This window comes from Canis aureus, chromosome 29 (genome assembly GCF_053574225.1).
Source record: "Canis aureus isolate CA01 chromosome 29, VMU_Caureus_v.1.0, whole genome shotgun sequence".
NCBI lineage: Eukaryota > Metazoa > Chordata > Mammalia > Carnivora > Canidae > Canis > Canis aureus.
In genome coordinates, this window is record NC_135639.1 from 30526307 (window position 1) to 30551966 (window position 25660).

General features: G+C 47.6%; 1 protein-coding gene across 2 annotated transcripts in view; it reads right to left on the minus strand.

Annotated features, from left to right (window-relative positions):
* Window positions 1–25660, minus strand: part of UBTD1 (ubiquitin domain containing 1) — a 55486-nt gene that overhangs the window by 26013 nt on the left and 3813 nt on the right. The window contains exon 2 of one of the 2 annotated variants that reach the window (XM_077878108.1): window positions 24623–24661. The exons of the other annotated variant lie outside the window; for it this stretch is intronic. Within the exon in view, the coding sequence (XP_077734234.1) occupies window positions 24623–24661 (39 nt within the window). The remainder of the gene's footprint in view (window positions 1–24622; window positions 24662–25660) is intronic. 2 annotated transcript variants of the gene reach the window in all.

Here is a 25660-nt window from a genome sequence, read left to right on the forward strand (position 1 = left end):
ACAAGAACAAGGACTAATGGGGCTTTAAAGGAGAAAGAGCTCACCTTGGTGGGGAACAGAAAGGCAAATGGACTCATGAAGGCTTCTGGGAAAAAGACGGCATTAAACAAACAAGCACACACATATCCTCCTGTGGACAGCTCCAACTGCACAAATTAGGAGAAACTTGGTTTGGGGTGCTGTGCTCCCTCAGAGTGACTGCTTCCCTCAGCGTCCCTCTTGGCTGCCGTTGCCCCACTTGTTGCCTGTCTTGTGGCCGATTAACCAGCCACCGGTATCACAATGCCCCTTCTAGCCTCGTCCCCACCACAGCTCAGCTCTTCTGTTCTGGACCCATCTGGATACTATGGTGTGGTGGCAAATCCTTACCCAAATCCCATCACACTCCTCACCTGGGGGACCAGGGAACCACAAGGCAGTTTGCCTCAGGCCTGGGAATAGTCGACAGTAGGTGGTCCCCGGCCACTGGATGGTTTCTTGGAATACCAGAATGCTGGTATGCAGAAAAGTGCCAAAGGGTCAGGTTCTGGACCTGATGCCAGACCAGCCCCAGGAGCCAAGCTGAAGGCTGCAACCCAGGGCCTGGCCCAAGGACGCACAGCACTATACGGTCAGGGCTCCCTTGTCCAACTGCCCTTCTTTTCATTGTTGATGTGGTTTAAAAGGCGACATATGCTCAATGGGGAAAAAGCACATAATAGAAACACAAAAAGGAAAAGATTTAAGTCTCCCAAATCCTATCACCAAACAAAAACAGCAACAACATGTCAAGGGATTTTCATTCTGTTTTTCTCAATGCATACACACATCACTGGGACTACAGGGGGGTATACGATCCACACTGCCACCATTAGTATGTCCTCGATCCTATTTTTATTTTAATCTGATGCCACCTGCCACTCTAGTAGTTTGTTCCTCATCAGATTTTCCTGTAGAGTCCCATGGAAATACAGATGTCCAGGTTCTATCCCTAGAGATCAACTCAGGAAATAAAGGAAATCTAGGATAAATAAGGCACTTCAAAAAAATCCCATCATTTTTGTTTCCTGCAGAATCATTCAATAAATATTCATGGAGCACTCACTATTTGCTGGGCACAGAATATGTTTCTTCATAACAGAAAGCTTGCATCATTCATTCATTCAAGAAACATGAGTTGAACTTCTTCTATGCACCAGACCCCAACATGGGGAACAGGGACACAGAGTCATTGAGATAGGCTCTCAAGATCAGAGCCACGTAAGGAGATAACAGAAACCAATGCACAAACACAAGTGTTGCACTACAGACAGAATCGTGGGGATGCAGGAGATAGGGTGTCCCCCAGCCTGTGATGCATCCAGGAGTCTGCTCTGAATCTAAGGCACAAGCACAGAGGAAACAGCATGAGCAAGGCCTCAGAGGTGAGCAGGGTCTGGGAACCACAGACAGTGCTGTCGGAATGCATCATGCACGGTGGGAAGTGGGCAGGTCACAGAGGGCCATTAGGCCAGTGAAACAGTTTAAAAAGGTGAAGCAGAAATTTTGACAGCTTACTCTGGAATGTGCACATAGGGTGGGTCTCAGAGACCTAGACTGGAGGCAGGGCTACTTGGGAGGGTGCTACATTAGCACAGGAGAGCAAACAAGGACCTGCACTTGGACTTTGTGGAGTGTCTTTTATATAGCAGGAAGAGTTTTAGCAGGGATGGAGATGACGGATGGATTTGAGACGTACCTGAGTTACACACTTAGATTATTTTTATTTCTTTTACACTGGGATGACAGTCTGCATATGTACAGCTTTGCACATACTTCACCTTATTTCCCTATGATAAAGTCCTCGTGGTAGAATTTCTAGGTCAAAGGTAGGGATATTTTTAAGGTTCTTGGTGCCATTTGCCAAATTGCTTTCCAGAAAGACCATATCAAGTTTCATTTCCTCCAGCAGCGTACGACAGTGCTTGTTAGACCCTCTCGGGCCCCCAAAAAGAAAGGCAGAAGTCAGCTCACATCCACCTCATTGCTATGGACTAAATCTTCTGCTTGGCCCAAACAAAATGACTATGTCCAGGAACAGGCTTTACAAAGAGGGCATCGGGCTAAAGGGTATGTTGCTCTGGAGCTGGGCTAGGGCCAGGAAAGGGGCACTTTCTCCCTGCTCCAACTTAGCTTCTTGCTGTTGCCAATAATTTTCTCAGCAGAGCTCATGTCATTCCCCTGCTCAAGAACTTTCCATAACTCCCTGCTGCCTGAAAAATAAAAGCCAAACTCCTTAGTGTGGAAATCAAGGCTTTCCAAGAGTAGGATCTGCAATACACATTTCTATGTATTTATTTATTCATTCGACAAATATTTGGGTACCTGCTATTTACCAGGTACTGTACAAAAAGTCCTTACTCTCATAGAGCTTACACTCCAGTGGGAGAGGCAGACGATGCACACAGGTTGATAAAGATATACCAGGTATGTAAGTATTTATTATTAGAGAGAGAGAGAGAGAGAGAAAGAGAGAGAGAGAGAGCGTGCACAACCACATGCAAGTGGGAGGAGGGGCAGAGGGAGAGAGAATCCTAAAGCAGACTCCCTGCTGAGCACAGAGCCTGACATGGGGCTTGATCCCAGGACCCTGAAGACCATGACATGAGCCAAAACCAACAGCCGCTGCTCAACCAACTGAGCCACCCTGGCGCCCCTGTATTAGGTGTTTATTTGTGATGTACTAAATTAAGCAGGAAAATAAAGTGACAAGGAGCACACAATTGCAGAAAGGGTGGCCAGGGAAGGCAGGGGACAGGGGACAGGTGCAGAGGCCAGGAAAGAATAAGGAGTGAACCATGTAGACCTCTCTCACTATACTCTGACCACCTCAGAGTCATCAACTTTGTATGGACTTTCAAGTCTCCATGCCTTTGCTCTTGCTCTTCTCTCCTTAAGATTCCCTTCCTGTTGAAGGGAAACCCTTCTGTGCCCAGCTCAAACACTGCCTCTTCTCTGAAGCCCTCCTAACGCCGCAAGCCAAACCTGCCTCCCAGCATCCGCTTCCATCTCCTAGTCTGCATGACTGTGAGCTTCTCGAGGCCACGCATTGCCTTTTAGCTCTGCATCTGCTGTGCCTCACACGCAAGAAGAGGAATCTCTATGCTGGCACTTAGAGATGGTCTGGTCTCCACGCTTGCCCCATCCAGACCACACTGCTCAAAGGCAGGAACTGCCTTACTCAGCTTCTGGTATCCTCAGTTTCTATAGCCTAGAGCCTGGTATACAGATGTTAGCCAAAAGGGAAGCATGTGTGCAGTTATCAAAGAGAAAGGGCACATTACTCGCAGAGAAACATTCTTCTCTTAGCACATGCAAATGAAAATACTCTCCACCTCTGTGGTGAGATTTTTAGTTGTCTATACAAATCCATTCTCCCCTCCACCTTGGCAAGCAGCAGCCAACTGAACTATGTTTCCCAGCCTCCCTTGCAGTCAGGGTGGCCAAGTGATTACATTCTTGCCTAGAAAATGTGAGCTGTAGGGACATGAGCCGTAGAAGACCTGCGCCCAAGGTCAGTGGGCATACTTCCTCCACCTTCTCTATTCTCTTCCACTGGTTGGAACCCAAGTGTGCTGGCAATTAAGCTTCAACCGCATGGAACATGCCCTGTGATGAGGTGATAACCCAAAGACACTGGATACCAGAATGACCACAAGCTGCAGAGCTGCCCCTCGCCTGGTCTGTATAGGTCGGGGATGTGAGGGCCATTACGAACCAGAAAAATCAGTTTCTTATTCTTTAAGCCACTACATACTTAGGCCCCTTTTCAAAGCAATATCCAGGCTTACGTTAATAAATGCACTCCTGCACAGCAATGGGACAACTCTGCATCGTCCTCAAATACCTTTCTCAGTGCCTACCAGGGAATGGGGAGTCCTGACTCCTGGCCAATCCACTAAGATTCAGCAGGGTCAGGAGAGGAGCCACTATACAAAATTAGGGCAAAAGTTCCATAAGGAACATGTAAGAACACACAAATGGGTAGAAGAGCACCATGAGGAGAGCAAGAAAAGGCAGCAGCAGAGCCCACGAGAGGGATCAGAAACACAAAGTTGCTCCTCAGGGTTTAAAAGCCTGACTCCTATGGGTAGAAGGGCTTAAGGGATGCAAAACCAAACACACACAAACATTTGTTCTAGCCCCTCTGCGGGTTTCTTCATACTCATCCTGCTGGCTGTCACTGGGCAGAAGAGGGGAGTGAATGAGAGAGATGGAGAAGGAGCTGGCCACAGAGGTGGGGGCATCATCTCACCAATACCATCTCCCATGAAGGAGCCAAGGAACCAGGGAAGTTGTGTCTTTGTCAGCCTTGAGGGCCCCCAGAGATCAACAGTCCTGCCATAATTCTGGGACTGCTACACCCAGCACCTCTCCTTCATTCCACTTATGGATACCCACCAAGTCACACCCAACGAGAAGGTACAAGGGGAGAAGAGAGCCACTGCCTCCCCCCAGCCCCCACATCCCTGAATCATCTGCCCAGCCATCCCAGCTACGCTGGGCTCCTCAAGCCCCTGACAGCTCTATCCCACTTTCTACAGTGAGGAAATGGTGAAGACCACAGAGGACCTGAGGAAGGCTGGCGAAGACCACGGGGAGAAGCTAGGGATTGAGAGCCAAGCAGAAGAAGATTCGCATGCTGACCCCACCCTTTAACCCAGCCTGTGACCCTCAGCAAGCTTTAGGTCTCAAATCTGTAAAACAGATGATGCTACCTCACAGAGCCGCTGCAAGGATAAACTACAGTAAGTATGTGGAAGGTACTCTACAAATGCCAATTTCCTATTACCCCTGGATGTCCTCCTTGTTGGCCTGCCATGATACATAAAATTCCTGCCACTGCACTTGTTCTTCAGGATTAAGGCACTGTTGTGAAATGTCCCTGTGCAGTAACATGTCACCGACTGCAAGGGCCAATTAAATGTTCTGGGCAGGTTAGCAGGCAGGCATCCAGAGCGTCTAGTAGAGGCTCTGATGTTCAAGCTCCCAGGTGCAGACAGGAGTTGCTCTGAAGTGGCAGGTACCCCGAAGGAGAAGACGTTATAAAGAAAGATGATGTGTCAGGGACGCTAAAGCTTCTGATCTGGGACTCTCCAGGTGGGCAGAGCTGGAAGGTAGAACAGCTGGCGGGGGGGGGGGGGGGGGGGGGCTCCAAAAAGAAAAACAGGAAAAGCAGAAAAAGGAAGGAGACTGGGAGGTGAAAGTCCTTTAATGGAGAATTAGGAAGCAGTCGCAAGGGTGGCCCCTGCCCCTGGCAGCAGAGGCACTGAGCCATCACAACCTGGCCCCCCTCCAGATCCCTCCGCCGAGCTGCTATGTCCCGTCCCTGGCACCATATGGCTCCTGAGTGTCCATCCCCACCCTCACTCTACCAGCCAGGTATGTTCTGAAGAGGAAGGAAGCCAAAAGCTTTGACCTTGCTGTTTGGAAAGCACTTTCAGAATCTTGCTGTAAAACATGTCTGAGGTTGGAAAAGAGGCAGAATGCACTTAGGCAGTGAAGGACAAGATTGAGCATCTCTGGGGTTGTGTTTCTTGCTTGGCCACACACGTGGGATGATCTGAGCAAGGCCCATGCCCTTTCTTTGACCTTCACCACACTGTAAGAATGGTCACCCATGCTCACCAGTGACTCAAATCCCAGGAACAGAAACAGAAAAACCACGGAAGGGCAACAGACCTGTTCCTGCAGAACTAGCGGGTGGGAGACACAACGGAGACCCAGCTGGGTCAGTGAGACCCGAGCTCAGCGAGTGCAGACCTCTCTCACAAGGCCACAGTGAGGGGCAGCAAGGCAGTGCACAGGAACATGCTCCATAGAGGGCCAGGCCAACGCAAGGAAGGACTGTCTCCTTGAGAGAGCCATCAAAAGCCAGCCTTGCTCGAGGAAAACCAGGCTGACCACCCACAGGGTGCTGAGCAGAGCAACCCGACAATGGATAGGCAGCTGGACCACACCACATTTAAGCTCTTCCAGTTCTAAGGTCCTGCCATACACTCTGGCATTGAAGGGGCCATCCCAACAATGTCTTACAGGGCTCAACTCCAGTCAGTTGTCAGGCCTGCTCTGTTTACAGCCTTCCACAGTTTACAAAAGGACTCCCCATCTACGTCAACTTACTTGATGTTGTGACGGAGCTCTAGAACCACACGGCACCCCACTGCATCCTGGAGCCAGCCGTGTGGCCAGTGAAGCAAAGCAAAAGTCGAAGGACAATCAGTACAATTTTGTAAACCTCTGTAGCCCCAAGAAGCCCAAAGTAAGTGCACCCACCCCAGTCTGCCCTCTCCAGAAACCCATCCAGGGGCCAGCCTCCAGGTCAGGATCTAGAGACCCGGCTGGGTGGTTGTGTGGTCCATTCCAAAGGGGGCCAGACAATGTTGCTGCCCAACTCCTTGTGGAGGAAAGCTGGACCCAGCCCTGTTCCTGGGGCTTCAGGGAGAACAAGGGAACAGGACACAAAAAATCTGGGCCAGGATGATCCAGGAAACATGGACGCTGCTGCTTGTGCTTTGCTGAGGGTGGGCCTCACAGCTCGATTCAGAAAAAGCCTTTACCAGGCTAGGGCAGGGGAGCTTTGACTTTTGTACAACCAGATCCTACAGAGCCAGGAAGTCTTGCAATAGAAGTTGGGCTCTCTGGAGTCAGCTTCTTCTCACTTCAGATTACTCTCCTTTAGGAAGAGAAATCACCCTCATGAGGAACAGAAAAACTACCTTCCTGGTACTTCTAACCACGAGTGCCAGCTCTATCTTCTGAATTACATGACAAAACCTCCAGGCAACACTGTGTGGTAGTCAAAATCTCTCAGCAGTTATGAGTTTGGGAGCCAGAGAGACCCATTCCAAATCCCAGGTTGGTGATCTTGGGTAGATCATCTGATCTAAACCCCAGTCCCTTCCTTTATTTTTTTTTTTTAAGATTTTATTTACTTATTCATGAGAGACACACACAGACAGAAACAGAGAGAAACAGAGAGAGACAGAGAGGCACAGACACAGGCAGAGGGAGAAGCAGGCTCCATGCAGGGAGCCCAACGCAGGACTCGATTGAGTCTCCAGGATCATGCCTTGGGCCAAAGGCAGCGCTAAACCGCTAAGCCACCCGAGCTGCCCAGTCCCTTCCTTTATTAAGTAGAGATGAAAATATTCTCCCCTTTGGAATACTGTGCAGACTAAATGAGATCACGTATGCAAAGCCCCCAGCATATACCTGGCACATAGGAAAGGCTCAGTAAATGCTAATATCATGACAACAGTTTTGAGGGAATTTAAAGACCACCTTCCTGATCGTCCCATGCCTTGTGTTTTCTTGCTAAGTAGTCCCAGTTCCTCAACATGTGATTTCAAGTTCCCTAAACATCCCTTGGTTGCTCTGTTACTAGGCAGCTGTGGTACAATGGCAGGCCCTGGGCAATAGGACAGAAAACCTGGGTTAGAATTCAGACAGCCTTCCTGAAGAGATCCTGGCGGGGACTATTCTGCCTCCAAATCAGGCTGAACACCCATGATGAGTCAGGCATCGTGCTAAGCAGTGCAGATTCACCACTCAACAAGATATGATGCCTCCCTTAGAGGGCTTAGAGGTTGGTTTACTCCACATTTTAATGGTTCGTGGCATCTAGGACTGAACTTGAGTGCCACTTCTGCAAGCATGCCCCACTACTCTCCCCAAGGTGAGTAGACCTCCCCTCAACCACTGGCAGAGTCTCCCTTTACCAGCCATCATTTGCACATGAGCCCAGTATCTCTGCCTGTGGAATGAAAAGTTGTGTGTTACAGATGAGAAAACAAAGAAAAAGGTGAGAAGTCCACGATGTTCCAAATTTACAAGATTATTAGCACAAAATTCATCACAAAGCAGGTGCTTGTCTTAGGGAGGCTGGATGGAAGCTGGTGGGACCTGGGCCTTTATCTCTGGCCCAACTTCCCCAGAACTCCCTCCTAATGGTCCTTCTCTCTTCCTGGGCCACTGCAAAGGGACATGTACAATGGAAAGGGCAGAGCAGACTCCTACCAGCTACACTCCCAATGAAGCCAGACTATGAGTGCTTGCTAGTCAGACTCACAGCTCCAGACAGTACTCCAGACATGGGTACCCTCTCCTTTCTCTTTACCAGGGAGGGGAGAAGCTGAGGTGGCCACTTGCTGGTTTCAGTGGCTTCTTCCCTTTCTTGGAAGGCCTCAAGCTCTCTTCTGTCCATGGGCCTTCACACACGCAGTTCCCTTCACTCAGCTTGGGTAAGACCCCCATCTTGGGCTGTGCCGAGTGCATGTGCAACCAGGGCTGGAGGCCAGGGGAGGCTGAAACCTAGTTTATGTTCTCTCACCAGAGCAGGCATCTTTTTCTGATTCACCTAAAGGTGCCACATGGGCCAGCAAGAGCTCTGGCTAAGGGTGGCTACCTCAGTCTTCCTCAGCCTCCAGGGGCAGCTTAGGTATCTTTTACAGGGAAGTCTTTTTGATCCTACATCCCACAATAATTCATTCCTCCTACCTCATAATTCTCATCCAGCTCCCTCTCCTTTTCTTCATATTACACTTTTATTATTTGAGCATAATCTATTTTCCCACTGCTCTGTAGGCTCCATGAGCACAGGGCCACATGTCTTTTGTGTAGCTGCATACCCTGGGCCAACCATAGGGCCTGGCACATAGAAACTCAATGCACATCTAAGCTTTATGGCAGTATGTTCTTCAGACTTGCCTTGAACTCTTCAGGACTAGGCCTCTACACTACGTATCACCTTCATCTGGCATACTGCAGGAAGTGAATGGCAAGGCCATTAGGTAGGCCATTCAGAGCCCTAAGAGAGTTTGGTCCAACTGAGACAAGACAGGCAGGATGCCCCCATATAGTGTGCACCATATTTGAGAGCCCTCCAATAAATATCGATAGAACCAAAGGACACAGAAAGATAGGATACTACAGTCTCCTACTGGAAGACCATGTTTCTCAGCCTTTTTAAGCACATTCTCTCTTTCGATAAATACACAGATGTCATATGCACACCTGTACCCAAATCTGTGCCATCCCCCACTTGAAAATTACTATAATATCAGGCAAGAGTTTTGTAAACTCCACTTTCAATAGCTTATGTTTTATTTTTTATTTTTTAAGTATTTTATTTATTTATGAGAGACAGAGAGGCAGAAACAAAGGCAGAGGGAGAAGCAGTCTCCCTGTGGGGAGTCCAATGCGGGACTTGATGCCAGGACCCCAGGATCACGATCTGAGCCAAAGGCAGAGGCTCAACCACTGAGCCACCTGGGTGTCCCAATAGCTTATGTATTAAAAACAATCTATTTCTGCTAAACCTAAAATGTGATTATGATACTGAATATGCTTTTTCAAATTTCATATATATCTTAATCCTCAGAGATTTTGATTCTTTTACTCTCTCCCATCGACAATCGCCACTCACGGACAAGAACAGAACACAAAAGGGCCTGCCTACCACAGAGTAGAAATGTTCTAAGTCAATAAAGAATGTGTAGAAGAGGAACCTCGGGGCATATTTCTAGCACTCTCAGAATAGAATGGCAATAGGATCTAAGTGGGAAGAGCATCAGATGGAAAGTTGAGAGATTAGGTTTTATTTACTTCTAGTTTTGAAACTCCTTTGTTAGGACAATGTCCAATTAGGACTAGGAGGACATCTTCCCAGCTGTAAAATGGGACATTGCTAAGGAAGAGTCCACAGCACAGAGAAATACTATGACCCCTCCCATCTGAAGGTCTGTTCATTGTCAGGGGTATGGAGAAAAGACAAACCAAGCACAGCTCTGAAGAAGACACACAAGTGTTCCTCAGATGTATTATTTACTAGGTGCTACAGGCCGTTGGAGGAAAGAACATGAAGTGGGCTATGGAGGTCCCCTGGCCCTGGGGCAACTCTCTTCCCCCAGTTGGAGGCAGATGCATCACCACAATTAAGAGATGGGAACAGGCATCAGACCCACACAAATCCTGGGCTTGTTCTGCCACTTACTCATTGGTAATGTCAGATTTCCCTTAACCGTGAGAGGATGACGATTTGACTTACCTCACCGAGTTAGTATGAAGATTAAATGAGATAATATGTATAAAATATTTGGCACAGCATCTGGAAAATGATAAATGAATGCAGAACGTATTTATAAATATTAGCTTTATTATTTGTATTACTATTATTGTTTCCCAGCAGGAATGCAGGCAGCTGGAAGGGCAGCCCAGAGGCACCTGGCAATCCTCTTGTTCTCATTTCCTATTTATTGTCACAAATGACATGACCTCTGTGGTCAAGGACAAGAACAGCTGGGTAGGCCAGCAAAAATGCACAGCTGCTGCCTTTTAGGAAAAATAATACTCCAAGGGGCCCCGGGTTGGGATGGAGCTAGCAGCAGGATACAGAGTCTGACTTGGGGTGGAGGGAGCAGGCGACTCCAGCAGGGGTTCTGCAGGAGGGCAATGACAGGAAATAGCCAAAGGGGCTGGAGGGGTAGGAAGAGAAAGTATGGGGGAGACCCAAACCAAAGACGGGTGGGCACAGGAAGCTCCCTTCCCAGAAAGAGGAAGCTGCAGGTGAGCCAGAAGGAAGCCAGGAAGATGATGATGTGGGCAAGTGGGGGAAGCTGAGCCAATCCTGAGGGAAAGGCAGCTGGGAAAAAAGAACCAGGTTGCTGAACACTCCTGGATGAAGAAAGGTTGGGACAGAACAGGAAGGAAGGCCACAGGCTCTCTCCCCAGTTGACCTCGAGTCTCCTATTCAAGCCCCAAATCTGCAGATTCCAGGATTTCAACCAGTATTAGGCTACTGCCACCATCTACCTCTACCATCTGGGTTCTCTTCCCTAGGCTGGTGGCAAAACAGGATGCAGGTTTCATTTCCCCTTTTCCTGGGAACTCTGAAACAAGTGCTCCGTGGATTTCCCTACAGGGAAAGGCCCAGAAGGCCCACCCAGGGGAGAAATGCCCTTGCAGTTCCACTTTGAGATGTGCATAGATTAGGCCTGCCCATAGCTGCCCTCTTCCCCAACTGCCTCTTCTCCCACTGTCTCTCTCTAGGAGGGTTCAGTCTCAGGCCTGTCCCCCTCCACCCCTGAGCTCTAGACACATACAGCACCCATCAGGGGAACGCAGGAAGTCAGGGGGTGTGAACTCATCCTAGCCCTGATTAATCATTCAGGTACCCCCAGACTCAAGTTCCAGAAAAGAGCTGTTCTTGACACTACCCCAGGTGATCTGGAGTCAGGGAGTCTGGGCTGGCTGTGGGGAGCTCGCATCAGGTCACGTCGTCCCAGGTCCAGGAAGGAAGGCTCCCTGACCCCCCAGCGGGGTCACTGTGCAGGATGTCACACAAGCAGCAATAGTAACAAGGCTGCCTGCATCTGCGTGAACCTTTCCTGAGCACAAAGTGTTGTCATGTACATAACCTTTGACTTTCCCTACAACACTAGGAGGGGACTGGGCAGATACTGTTCCCATTTTGAAGATGAGGAAGCTGAGGCAATGTGGGCAGGGTCAGAGGTCCTGATAAGCAGAGCTGATAGGTCTGGGATCCATTCTTTTTTTTTTTTTTTTAAGATTCATTTATTTATTCATTCAGAGAGAGCAAAGAGAGAGGCAGAGACACAGGCAGAGGGAGAAGCAGGCTCCATGCAGGAAGCCTGATGTGGGACTCGATCCTGGGTCTCCAGGATCACACCCTGGGCTGCAGGCGGCGCTAAACCGCTGCGCCACCGGGGCTGCCCCTGGGATCCATTCTCCAGAAAGTCTCCTCCTTTACCCTGGGACTTCCCTTTCTGCTTTAAATATCCTCGCAGTTCTCCCAACCTAAACAATGAGTGCTCTAGTCTAGCAGTGCTGCTGCATAAAGCTAACAGTCTCCTTCAAAGAGCTGCCCCTCCCCAAATCCCCAGTGTCGCCAAGCCCTCCCGGGTGCTCCCACCCCCTGCCTGCCACATCTTGGGCCCTCCCTCTGCCAATCTGTCACCTGTAAACTCTTTCTTCAAAGGGGCCTTCATATCCCTGGCACTCCCACTACCGACATGTCCCTTCTCCTGCCTGAGCACTGCCAGCCTCCTAGTTGGCTTTGGTCTTCTGTCCTGATCCAACCCTTCCCTTGCCAACCTCCTCATCCTTGAATCCACGGTAGAGTCCCTGGCATCCCTCTGGTCACACATTCTTGGTGGCTCCCCATCACTTCCACATCCCTGCCTCACAGCTCGGCTTTGAAGGGAATTTTCAAGCCTTACCTCTTACTGCCCCCTCTCCACAGAACACAACTGCCCCCCAGCCCCACCCTGCATCTCTGCTTTAGCTTAGGCTGGTCTGCCTCACCAAGCCCCTCCTCGCTTCCATCTTTGAGGCTCCACTCTCCAGTGCTCATAAGCGTCCAGCAGGAGAGTGTTTCTTAATGCCTGTCCCACCCAAAGCCCGGAAAGGGGCAGCCTCAAATCCTGTGTGATCAGGCCCTGCACCTGCAGCCTGTACCTGGGTGGTCCCGTGACCCAGAGAAGCCAATCCCACAGGCTGCCAGAACTCAGCATTGGTGTGCTCAGTCATGGAACAAGCGGATGAGTAAGAGGAGAAGGCTGGGTCTACAGAGAGGGAAGCCAAGAGCAGATGCTCAGATGAAAGCAGAGAGGCCACCAGCCCCCAAAAGATAGAGCCGCCTCCATTCCTGACTGCTCTCCAGCCCCAGCTCCCAGGAGGCCAGATGCCTTGAGGTGACCCTGCCAGCAAACCCTTTCTCCCTGAGCTAACCTGGAGGGGCCTCTGCTCTGTGTGGAGCCCTATCCATACCAGCCTGGGGAGCCCTGTCCCCTCCTGACAGCCCCAACTGGAGGAGGTGTATACTCAGTAACAAGCAGACTCTGCAAGGGTCACCTCTTTGTCTTCTGGATGGCTAGTAGGTCATATGCCTGTTTCTCTCCCTGGGACCAGAGCTCCTTACTAAGGCCTAGAAGAACAGACAGCTTCAGAGCTATGGATTTCCCTCCTCTCGAGCTACCCCCAGTCTACAGGAGTCAGGAAGGCCTCCACCCAGACAGGTTTTGTCACATTGGACCCCCCATCCTGTGGTTGGAGCTGAGTGGATCAAGCTGGGCCAACTGGATGGGCTCCCCTAGGAACCTGAACTTGGGGCTGGGATAGTTGAGTTCCTCTGAGTATGGCTGGGACTGTTGCGGGAACACTTGGGACTGTCTGGGCTGTGGAGAGAGAGGAAGACCAAAGAGACACACAGTTGAGGTAAACAGATTCTAAAGAGGTTTTCCCAATTCCTGCTTCAGCCAGGCAGCAATCCTGCTGTAAGGGTCCTAAGCAGTCTCCCCGCCCCCAACCCTATAATAAATCACTTTTTTTGTTTAAGCTAGAATCAGTGGGTTTCTGTTACTCACAATCAAGGGGTCCTAACACAGCTGGGATCTCCCTCATGCTTCTCCAGGAATACAAAGTAGGTGCTTGACAAACAAACTTGCTGAATGAAGGAAAACTGGCCCGAGATCCTGGCTTTCTGATTTCCGCCAAAGGCACCTCCGTGCTCTACAAATACTCCACACATAACATGTGAAACTCAGCCCCAGGCAACTTAAATTAAATGCACTTTCCTTGCCTGAAGTGCATTATAACCTCATTTTAATCTCTTTGGGACAAACCAACACTGAAAGGAAAAGCAAATGGGAGCAGACCAGAGAAAACAGCCTATGGCAGTGCAGACCAGCAAGTCAGACTGGATCCATGATCTCTGTGGTATCTCCATCTATCTCCCCACCAAGATTTCTGTCCCTATACCATGCCCCCAGTCTACCCATGATAACTATCAAAATCTCCAAGAGGTCACAAAGTTTGCACCCCTACTGATGGGTCATCTTATGGCCAGAGGCCACCACAAGGCCAAACCCACAAATCTGAAGGCTCAAAGAAACCCCAGAGGGTCGTCCTACCCAGTGGTTTTCAAACTGTGTGTTCTACAGGACCCCATGACTTCAGTAGAACCTTTTGGGGTTCCAGTCTCCCTGGCATCAACCAGTGCAGTGCCTGTTTGTTATATATACCAGCCTAAGCTCCAAGTGGCAGAGCTAGAAGGGAACTCTGACCCTTGGACTTTTCCCAATGTCCCTCTATCAAGGCTGCCTCTTTAAAGGCTCTCAGGGTTGGGCAGGGCCAGAAGTCAGTCCTGTGTGGGTGAGCACTGGCCATGGAACACAGAGGGGGCAATGAAGACACAACGTGGTGCCCACTAGCCGGTGTGGAGTCTAAGGTCACCCTGGCTACATCGGTGGAAGGGCAATGCTAAGCAACCCAAACGATATGGAGCTGTCCTGATGCTAGTCCTCCGCTATATATAGTTTCTCCCCTGAAATGACCTCATGCAGCGGCAAGGCTTTGTGGTGTGGCAAAACTGACTATGCATCCCCAACTCCAGGGAAGAGAGCTCTGCTGAAGAAACTGGATGGTAAAGAAGAAAAGAGAAGTCTGTGGCCTGGGGGCGGGGAGGTGGCAGGGAGCAAGCTTTATGGACAACTCAGGGGAAATTCTTTCCCTTGACCCCCGGGAGCAAATGGGAGACTCCTGTGCAGAGGGTACTGAAACTGAGTCCCAATGCTACATCGGAGGCTTCAATCCAGCCTGTTCACAGATAGCGGGTACCTGAAGCCCGTCTTTCATCTGTACCCCACATGCAGGAACCAGCAGAGCCCCCCCTCCTTTGATCTAAACTCTATTTGAGACCTTCCCTAACCTTGGTGTACACAGCTCACTTAATTCTGCTGCCTAAAAAAAATACAAAAGGAAGGAAGGATGAACACCAAATGGGAATGGGGACTCTCACGGGGTGGTGGGAGTGTGCAGGAGACTTTCTTCTTTGGGCTTTCTGGCATTGTTCACACTTTATACTTAAACACAACTTCTACAATAAGGAAAATCCTATTACTTGCTTCTCTCCAATCTGCACGCCTTACCTAAATCACTAACTCTTCTGCAACTCTCCTCACTCACCCTTCATAACTGCCCTATCCCATCTCAACTCTTAAGTGTCTCGTATTGCCTTGGTCTCTGCTTGTCTACACTATGTCTTGCTGAAGATCGTACCATATCTTTGTCTTTGCTCCCTCCCCAGACTAACCAGAAGCCATCATGCATGATGAGACATAGAGGGATAATGTGTACACAGGTATGAAGCAAGATGGAGAGAAAAACAGGAGAAATGGAGTCAGATTTCCTGTTTATGATACCAGCTCCACCTCTGACTATGCAGGATAGACCACAGACCAGTGGCTTGGCCTCCCTGAACCAGTTCCTCCAGCCAAATTCCTTATTAGTGCCAATTCTCTTCTGCTAAAGGGAAGGAAAGATTCTGAACATGTCTGCCAACTCCACAGCTTTTGAAAAAGGGATCATTTCATCTCTAAAACTGAGAAGTCCCAGACCCAGCCTATAAAAGAGATCCCCATCCATCTATGCCTAAACTAGCACTGGACTATGGAGAACAGGGCCAGTAGGCTGAAATCTCTCCTTGGACACTTCCTGTGGGCCAGAGGCCCTGGCATAGACAAATGCCCAATGGGTGGTACAGTCAAAAGTGGTAGGCTGAGCATCTCTGCCTAAGGCTGCAGTAAAAGTACTTGAGGGTCAGCAATAAACCAGACACCCAGGCCCTGGATCTTCCATGGGACACACGTCACAGCAGGACAGAGCTAGGCTCAGCTTCAAACAGGAGGGGTGGGCTGCAGATGAAAGGGCCCAGTGTGGCTCTCCTTTTGCCCATTAACTCCCATCCTGTTCCTCAGGGAGAGGCCTCGGATAACATCGGATAACAGTACATACACTACACCATGTGGATGTTTAGAAAATCATCTGGGGCCTTATAAAAAGCCATAGTAGCAGTAAGTTCCCAGCCACGTAAGGCCTCCCTTCTCAGCAGCCAATTCTGGGCCAGGCCACAAAGAGGACTATCACACTGGGCAAGACCCAGGTGAGCTCTGGTTCCATGAACACAATACGACAGCACAAAGGAAGGAGGGCAAAGAGCAAAGAGAGACATAGGGACATAAACTCCCTGTGCAGAGCATCACCAGCTCCCTGGGGACCCTTGGCACTGTGTGCCATAGATCTGCCAATGAGGGTGTGGCCAGATGGAAACAGGTTTGGGAAAAATGAAACCCAATCACAGAAGCTCCAGTACTGTTGAGTCCATCACACTGTGAACTCCTTGGGGAAGGAATCAACTCTTCCTCCTGTGCCTGGCACCTAACCCAGTGCCTGGGACAGGTACTGAATATTTGGAGGAAGTTTCCCAAAGTGCTTAAGATATAGGTCCTGGGATACATAGTGCTTAAGATATAGATCCTAGGATTCAAATAGCAGTTCCCCCACTTTTGTGGGCAAGGGTCTTAACCTTCTTAAGTCTCAGTTTCCTCCTTTGGAAATGGAGGTAATTATGCCTACCTTATAGGTCTGATGTGAAAATGGAAGATGCTGGTGCCAAACACCTGGTAGGGTATTTAATGCATGCATGGGAAATTAATAAATGGTACTGATTTCAACGATGATAACAAATGCTACTTATTCAGTAATGTCGTGAGGTCCTGAGAAACGAAAAAGCCCATGCCACATGACAGTCTATTTGGGGGGAACACAGCGCATTCACTAAGTAAAAAAATCATTGCCATGTGTGGATATCCCATATTACGGAGGTCAGTATGACCTGTTTTGCAGACACTGCGGGGGGCAGAAGAGAGGGGGAAGAGGGGACAAATGCATGAAGGTTTTGTTGTCCTATGAAGTACACTTCCTGGCACATTCAGGATGTGTAGTGTAAGAACAGGCAGAAGTAGATGATTTGCTAGTCATGGGTGGCAATGACGTCAATAAACCAGCTATACCTGTTTAGGGTCCAGTGAGCCCTCAGCTGAAACTGACAATGAGGTAGGTACTGCATGGAAGGCACGCTGAGCTGGGAATCTGTGACAGTGGTCTAGAATCCCAAATCTTCCATTTCTCACTGTGTGACCCTGCACACAATAGTATCACTGAGCTTCTCTCCTAAAATGAGGACCGTCTCTTAGAGAGTTATTAGGAAGACTAGATGACATATGTGTAAAGTACCTACTGCAGTACCTGCCACACAGTTGGTGTTTAATAAATAATAGTATGTAATAACTATAAAACAATTATTTTTTAATCTAGTTGGAGGGGGCTGTGTATCAGATGCAGAAAAGTGGCTCTGCTGTAGATGTTGATCATTTTCCAAGAAAATTCATGAAGGAGGTGTCTACAGTTGACCAAGTGTATTAGAAAAATGTGCCAGGCTCCAGGAAGGAAGCCCAGAGGACCCAGAGATGTTCTGACAAGCTAAAGATGAGCCATAGCAAGCTGAGGGCACTCCCCAGCCTTGACCTACCAAGCAAGATATGTTTGTATCTGTTTTGAGACAGCTCAGAATAGTAGCCACTGGGTGTTACTGGAATCAGCAGGAGTATATGTGTGTGTGTGGTGGGGGGGTGCAGGGAGGGCTGATGCAAGAGATTTGTAACTAACAAGAGTTCTCAAGTTTTCCTGAAAGGTTCACATTTTTCAAAAGGAAGCTAGATTCAAGGCTATCTCTACAATAATATCACTCTTGCACAACTTGTTTCCGATTTGCTTTTCTGAATAAATGAGTGGAATTACAAGAATGGTAGATAACCAGGGTATACAGTGGAAGCTAGGTCTTGCATATGAACTTCACTGGCCTGCATCTCAACTTGGGGCAGGGGAGAGAGGAAGGTTGGGGACAACTGGCTTAAATATAGTGCCACACACGGTGATAATAGTAACTGCAATTTACTGAGTACTTTAATATGTCCCAGCCTATTCTTTTTTTTTTTCATATATTTTTTAATTGGAGTTGAATTTGCCAACATATAGTATAACACCCAGTGCTCATCCTGTCAAGTGCCCCCTTCAGTGCCCATCACCCAGTCACCCTGTCCCCCTACCCACCACCCCTTCCACTACCCCTTGTTCATTTTCCAGAGTTAGGAGTCTCTCATGTTCTGTCACCCTAATATTTCCCAGGCACCATTCTAAGGACACTATGTGCATTAACTCATTTAATCCTCATGACAGCTCTACAGAGCAGGTACTATTATCTTCATTTTACAGATGAGGAAAGTGAGGCCCAAACATCCAAAACAACTTGCCCAAGGTTACATAGTTAATGAACTGGAGTAGTTGGAATAATAAACTGCAAATGGATACTAAATAACAAAATACTTGTCATATTGTCCTAATTATCTGCTACCAAAAGAAAAAACTGGTATCTTGTTGTCCTGTTTGGAAGATTCTAAATTTTGCAAATCAAAAGAAATTCATGGCCTGGGTGGCTCAGTCAGTTAAGCAGCTGACTCTTGGTTTCCGCCCAGTTTGTGATCTCAGGGTTGTGTGAGATGGCTCCCTGCTTAGCGCGGAGTCTGCTTTGGATTCTCTCCCTCTGCCCCTCCCCAACTCTTATGCGTGTGTGTGTGTGTGTGTGTGTGCGCGCGCGTGCGCACGCATGCCCATGCTCTCTTTCTGTAAAAGAAATAAATCTTTTAAAAAATTCATTCATTCATTCATTCATTCATTCATGGTCAGCCCTTGTTATACACTCTGACTCCAGGGGAAGGGCCAGAGTTTGGCCCAAAGCAGATTTTCCTAGTGGGGGCAGGGGAGGCTACATTCTGCTCTTCCCAACACTCTGGGCTGACCAAGAGTCAGTAGAATACAAATTCCCAAAGTAACCATGAACTTGGCTTTGGTTATTGCCATTAACAAACAACCCATTGCCATTATTCATTAAGGATCTGTTGTGAGTGGGCACTGTGCTGATCACTTCACACACATCACCACTTGTGTGATGGAGTCCTTGACTACCCTAAGTGGCCCTACTCTTGTTCTCATTTTATAGATGTGGAAACTGCCTCTGACCTGAAAGCAGTGGAGCCGTCACCTACTATGGCTTCTACCGCTCTACCACTTAGTTGTCAATAATCTTGGGCAGTTTGGCAACCTCACTAAATCTCAGTATCCTCACCCATAAAATGGGGAGAAAATTATTCCTGCCCTGCCTACCTAAGAAGATGGTTGTGGGAAATAAAATCATATATAATATGTGTGAAAGTGCTTTAAAAATGGCAAGACACTGAACAAAGCAAGAAATCATTAGTCTTATTAATAACAAACAGTGACACCTGATCCAGCAAGCAGTTTGCTAATATGACTCCGCTGCCTCTTTTCCCTTGGGCATTGGGAATAATTCAAAATCTGCAGAGCCAGAGCACTCTTTTCTTCAAGTCCCTGGCATCTAAGAGTTGGAAAGTGGAAGTTCATTCTGGGAGAAGAAGGAACTAACAATGATATTTGCCTTCTACCTGTATGTCTCTTTAGGAATGCAATTTGGCGGAGATCCCTGGGTGGCTCAGCGGTTTAGCACCTGCGTTCGGACCAGGGCATGATCCCGGAGTCCCGGGATTGAGTCCCACATCGGGCTCCCTGCATGGAGCCTCCTCCCCTCTGCCTGTGTGTCTGTCTCTCTCTCATGAATAAATAAAATTTTTTTAAAAAAGGAATGCAATTTGGCTGAGTTCTACTGCTTCCAGCACACTCAACCCTCAAACAACATTCAACACATATTTACTGAGCATCTACTAAGTGCCAAGCACTTGATCCAGGACAATGGACTTATGTGGCTCCTAGGTGTAGAGGTTCTAGTTTAGCGGTTGGGAAATTAAAGGAGGTGGCAACAGCATCAAGAAGGGAGCAGAGTGGCTACAGTCCTTGGAGCTTTGCAGGCTTTAGAGCAGACTTCCAGCTTCTTCTCATGGGGGGGGGGGGGGGGAGAGAGCACAATAGAATGAGCTCTGAGCACTAGAATTTGAGTCAAACTACTTAAGATGAGCTCTAGCACTGCCTCTCCTCAGCCTCGTGACCTCCAGCAATCAATTTATTCTCCTGACCATCATCTTTCCCATATGTAAAATGGGTAGAAATGTTCCCATAGGTACAATGAGGACAATCAAATGAGATGATTGTCTGAATGGGCCTAGTGAGGTGCCTAAAGATGCTCAATAATAATAAACTCACTTTAAACACAAAAATCATGTGTTCTCTTCCTCCTATCCGGGGAAGATAAACTATACAAGGACCAAAAAGCTCATGCTCTGAAGTCAGACCACTTGGGTTCCTGTCCTGGCTCTGCAGTTTACAACCTGCATGGCCTTAGGCAGGAGACACTACCTTTCTAGGGCTCAATTTCTTCATCTGTAAAACGGTGATAATAGTGTCCAATAGTGTCCTCACAGTTGTGAGGATGAGCCAAGATACTGCGCGTGATGCTCCTGGCACACGGTAAACACCAAGCAAAGGTGAGCTACTGCCAACTGTATCTCTTCCAGCCCTAAAAACAACAAAACTCTGAGTCCTCTAAGATCTAGGCTGCTTGGTGACTGGCTGGCTGCCTAGGCTCGAACTCTGGTGCCAGGCTCCCTGAGAAGACAGGTACAAATGAGGAGCCATCCTTGTCCCCCTCTCCCCATACCCTGCAGGAGATGCTCCACCCCCTTTCCTGACAATAAGGGATATTGAGTTGAGGGGGCTGGGGCTGGTTGGAGGTATGAATGCATACTGAGCTTGGGCCCTCTTCCATGTGAGCTCAGTAAGCAGGGAGACCTTGTCCCCATCAGAGAGAAGCACATGGCTTTGAGTAGCAAACTCATCACGTCACCATGTCACTGTCACTCCTTACTTTTTACTCAACCCTACATGCTCCCATCTGAACCACAGTTCTGAATCTCTCACACGCAAAAGAGCTTAAAAAAAAAAAAAAAAATTGGTGCTCACTCCATGTTAAGACAGTGTTAACATTCTCTAGGAGCTAGATGAATTATAACAACACAGACCTGCTTCATTTAACTGGAAGCCCCATCCATCCATCCATCCATCCATCTCACCATCCATTGACCACCTAGTTAGAAACCCAGAGGCAAGCCAAATTCTGACTGACCAGAAAAGATGTCACAGAATCCACCCACAGGAGCTCCCGTACTTCCCTCCTTGGAGGGCCCCTTAGGCTTCACTAAGAGCTCATCTGCTCTTTCTCTAGGTACAATTCTAACAATCCCAGCTGTTTCCCCCAGGAAATGGGAGGGGCTGCTATTTGAACCCAGTAGATGGACTCTCAAGAAATGACCTCTATGATCAGGTGTCACTTCATACCCAATAGGATAGCTATTATCAAAAACAAGCAGGGGAGCCTGGGTGGTGGCTCAGTCAGTTAAACGTCTGCCTTCGGCTGAGGTCATGATCTTGGGATCCTGGGATTGAGCCCCGTATCAGGCTCCATGCTCAGTGGAGAGCCTGCTTGTCCCCTCTCCTTCTGCCCTTCCCCCTGGCTTGTGTGCTCTCTCTCCCTCTCTCTCAAATAAAGAAAATCTTTTAAAAAACAAGCAAATAAAATAAAAATCATAATATAACAAATATTATTGGTGAGAACATGAAGAAATTGGAACCCTAATCCATTGCTGGGGGAATGTACAGCCCATTGGTACAGCCGCTGAGGAAAATAGTATGGCAATTCCTTAAAAAGTTATACATAGAATGAAAATATGATCTGGCTATTCTACTTCTGGATATCTACACAAAAGAACTAAAAGGAGGCACTCAAACAGATTTGTACACCCATGTTCACAGGAGCATTATTCACAATAGCCAAAAAGTAGAAGCAGCCTGAGTGCCCACTTACAGATGAATGAACAAAATGTGGTATAGACATATAATGGAAATTATTCAGCATTAAAAAGGAAGGGAATTCTAACATGTGCTACATCATGGAAGAATCCTGAAGATAGTACACTAAGTGAAATAAGAAGTTAAAATATTGCTTCATTCCACTTATATGAGGTACTTGGAGGGGTCAAATTCAGAGAGAAAGGGAGTAGTATGGAAGTTGCCAGGGGCTGAGGGAGGGAAGAATGAGGAGTCTGCGTTTAATGGGGACAGAGTTTCAATTAAGAAAGATGAAAAAGTTGGTAGAGATGGATGGTGTGATGGCTGCACAGCAACGTGAGTATACTTACTGTACAGAACTATATATCTGAGTGTATGATGTTAGGTATATCTAACCACATTTTTTTAAAGTGGGGAAATAAAAATAAGAAGTGACTGCTACCGGGCAGAAGACAGATTATAGGTGGAAATGTGAAACCTGAAAGCACAACAGCCATTTAGTTTGGGGCCCACTGCCCTGCAGTCCCAGAAGTCCAGAGGCCTCACACTGTCACAAGCATAGTAACTCATCAGGCAGGATGCTGTTCTCATTCAGAGCCCAGAACAGGAATCCAGAACCTCCCCACCCCAATGCTACTTAAGACCTCGAGGCTGGACACTGTGGAGAATGGGGTCTCTCTCAGCAATCTCCTTCTGTTTGCCACCAGTTCACCTTTCTTTCAGAAATAAAGGCTTTTGACAGAAAGAAGCTTTTGTGATACCCATCTCCACCAATACAGGTATGAACTCAACAGCCCTGAGTCGCAACAGCCCTGAGTTGCAAAGAGGTTATCATCCATTTCAGAAAGACTCCCATCCAAAAATAGTTTTTAAACATTTCTTTTATAGTTTTGCTCTTTTAAAAAACAGTAAGCTTCAATGGTCTTGTGGGGAAAATCACTGGCTATGGTTTTTGTGTGTAAAAATCCTGTGGCTAGGATAATAGAAACTTTATAAGTTCACAAAATCTCCTTTTATCCAGGATCTCACTTGATTCTTAAAACCTCTCTGGGAGGTGGGTAGGGTAGCAGTCATCCCACTGCATGAACCGGGAAACTGAGGCTCAGATAGATCAAAGTCACACACACAATTAGGAAGAAGCAGAGAACCAAGGCCTTGTTTTCCATCAATGCCAGATGAGGATCTGGGTTGGGACCTCATATGTAAGCAGATCATCCAGTCATGAAAGTAATTTTTAAAAAAGTGTTAGTTTATTTTATCCCCATAACATCTTTCTGAAGTAAAGTGAAATTATCATTTTTTAGAAGTAGAGGATCAGCTGAACACAAACAAATGACTTGCCCAAGATCACCACTCAAGAAAGGGGCAGAGGGACTAGACCTCTTCTCTTTTGAATACACTTGACCTTGAGTACTTCCCTACAATGTCTTGACCCTGACACATTCAAAATTTAAAGGAACTCATGCAGTTTTTATATAGGTTGTACCACATTTCTGTGAACTCGGCAGGGAGTAGATATACCTTTATTCTCTTTTTAATAGCTGGAAAAGAAAAAGAGGTTAAAGAAAACTTTAAGTTCCTTTCAGCTCTGAAATTCTATGATTCTAAAAATTCCTCAGCAAGTTGCTTGGTAGAGAAAGGCCTAGAATCCACAGCATCCTCCTTCCTGCTCCCCAGTCTATTAGACCACCTCATCCCTGCCCCTTGAGTTGATGATGACAAATACCATGTGTATCTAGGAGATGCATTAAATGACATAAAATGTCAAGAAAGTGCCATAGCGGGCAGCCCGGGTGGCTCAGCGGTTTAGCGCCTGCCTTTGGCCCAGGGTGTGATCCTGGAAACCCGGGATCGAGTCCCGCGTCGGGCTCCCGGCGTGAAGCCTGCTTCTCCCTCCGCCTGTGTCTATGCCATTCTCTATGTTTATCATAAATAAATAAATCTTTTTTTTAAAAAAGATTTTATTTATTTATTCATGAGAGACAACACAGAGAGAGAGAGACGCGGGACTCGATCCCGGGTTTCCAGGATCACACCCTGGGCCAAAGGCAGGCGCTAAACCGCTGAGCCACCCAGGGATCCCAATAAATAAAATCTTTAAAAAAAATGTAAAAAGTCAGACATCTTAAAAAAAAAAGAAAAGAAAGAAAGCGTCATTGCCTGTTTAGAACCCTAACAGAGGACTTGATGCTGCTCTGCTGTTACAGCTCATGTCTCCTAGCAAGAGACTCCCAAACCAGAGGGAATTATATCCCAGGTACTTGAGACCTTACCCAAGCCTGCGGTGAGAGAGAAGCCAGTCTCAGAAACAGAACAGCACTGTGAAATTGCTGCTTAAGTCTCCTTATTAGATATGTGCCCTAATACCCACCTAATATGAGAGAGCACTCAGGTTGCTCATTCCTGCTTTTCCATAGACCTTCCCAACTCAGATACACTAGCTTCATCCAACAAGGACTTACTAGGCACCTACTGTATGTGAGGCACTACTTTATGTATCAGGGAGCAAATAAATAAAAATTTCTGACTGCACAAGGTAGGGGAGGCAGCTGGTGCCAGTTGATGGTGAGTGCCATGGAGAAAAATAAAACAGGAAAGGCAGGTAGATAATGCTGACAGCAAGTAGTACTGCGAAGGGGACTGGTTTTTCAAAGGATAGCCTGGAAGGCCTTGACTGAGGAGGAATGTTTGAGGGGATGTGGAGGAGGTGAGGTAGACAGGAATGGACCCATTCAGGTATCAGAGGATGGAATAGGCGATGAAGAACAAGAGATAGCTTAAAGGTAACTGGTGAAATCATATCACATCTTGTAGACCAACACAAGGACTCTGAATGAGACAGGGAGCAAAGAAGTAACAAAATCTGACTTACAGTTTACAGCATCACTCTGGCTGCTGTGATGACAACAGTCTGTCGGGAGACAAGGGAGGAAGCAGGAAGGTCAGTTAAGAGGCCCATGGCAGCTTAGACCAGGGCTAAAGCAGTGAAGATGATGAGACTCAAGGTTCTGAATATATTTAGGGCAAAGCCAATAGGACCTATTGATTAAATGGATGTAGGATTGAGAGAAAGAGGAGGTGTCAGAGGTGACTACAGTTTTGGGGGGCTCAGGCAACCTGGAAGGATGAAATCACCATTAACTGAGACAGAAAGACTTTGGGAGGAACAAGGGTGGGGGCACAGGTTCCTTTGGTTTTGGACATGTTAAACTAGGAAGGCTTTTAGACGCCAAATGTGGTGAGTATCGGCAGAATTTACAAGGTTGGAATTGAAGAGTATGCACTGAAATTATCCATGTGGGAGTCACCAGCTATATAGTAATACATGATTGTATGTATTATCATAGAGAATTTCCATGTATGATCATGTGTAATTTGTATGAATACATGTCTATTACCCCCCCCCCCCAAACTGTAAGCTCCATGTGGCCAAGGATCATGTCTGTTCACAGCCAGCAAGGTACCTGGCACTCAGTAAATATTTACTGGGCAAATGGAGAAGTTGCCCAATTACTCCCTCAAGAATAGCCACAGCAACCCACACAATGAGAAGCAAACTCTCTTGCAACCACAGCGCCAAGCCCAACCAGCTCAAAACAGGGCCCTGGGTCTGTCCATACGGGGCTTGAGATTCCAGAATGTAAGTGATATGCCTGGCACATCATAGAATCAGATATTTGGGTTTCAGCCCTGCCACATTCTCACAGGGTGGAGCCAGGCAAGAGACCTGCCTGTTCTACTACCTCTCTTTCTCCCTGGGTGGAGGGTGGGGGGTGGAGGGATGGCTGCTATGTACTGGGTGGTGGGAGCCCCCCCAAATAAGTAAATCCCCAAGTATTCTCTAAAGCATGTAAGGACCACCCAACACCTGAAGAAGGAACATAGGCCATACATTATGAGTAATAGTTAA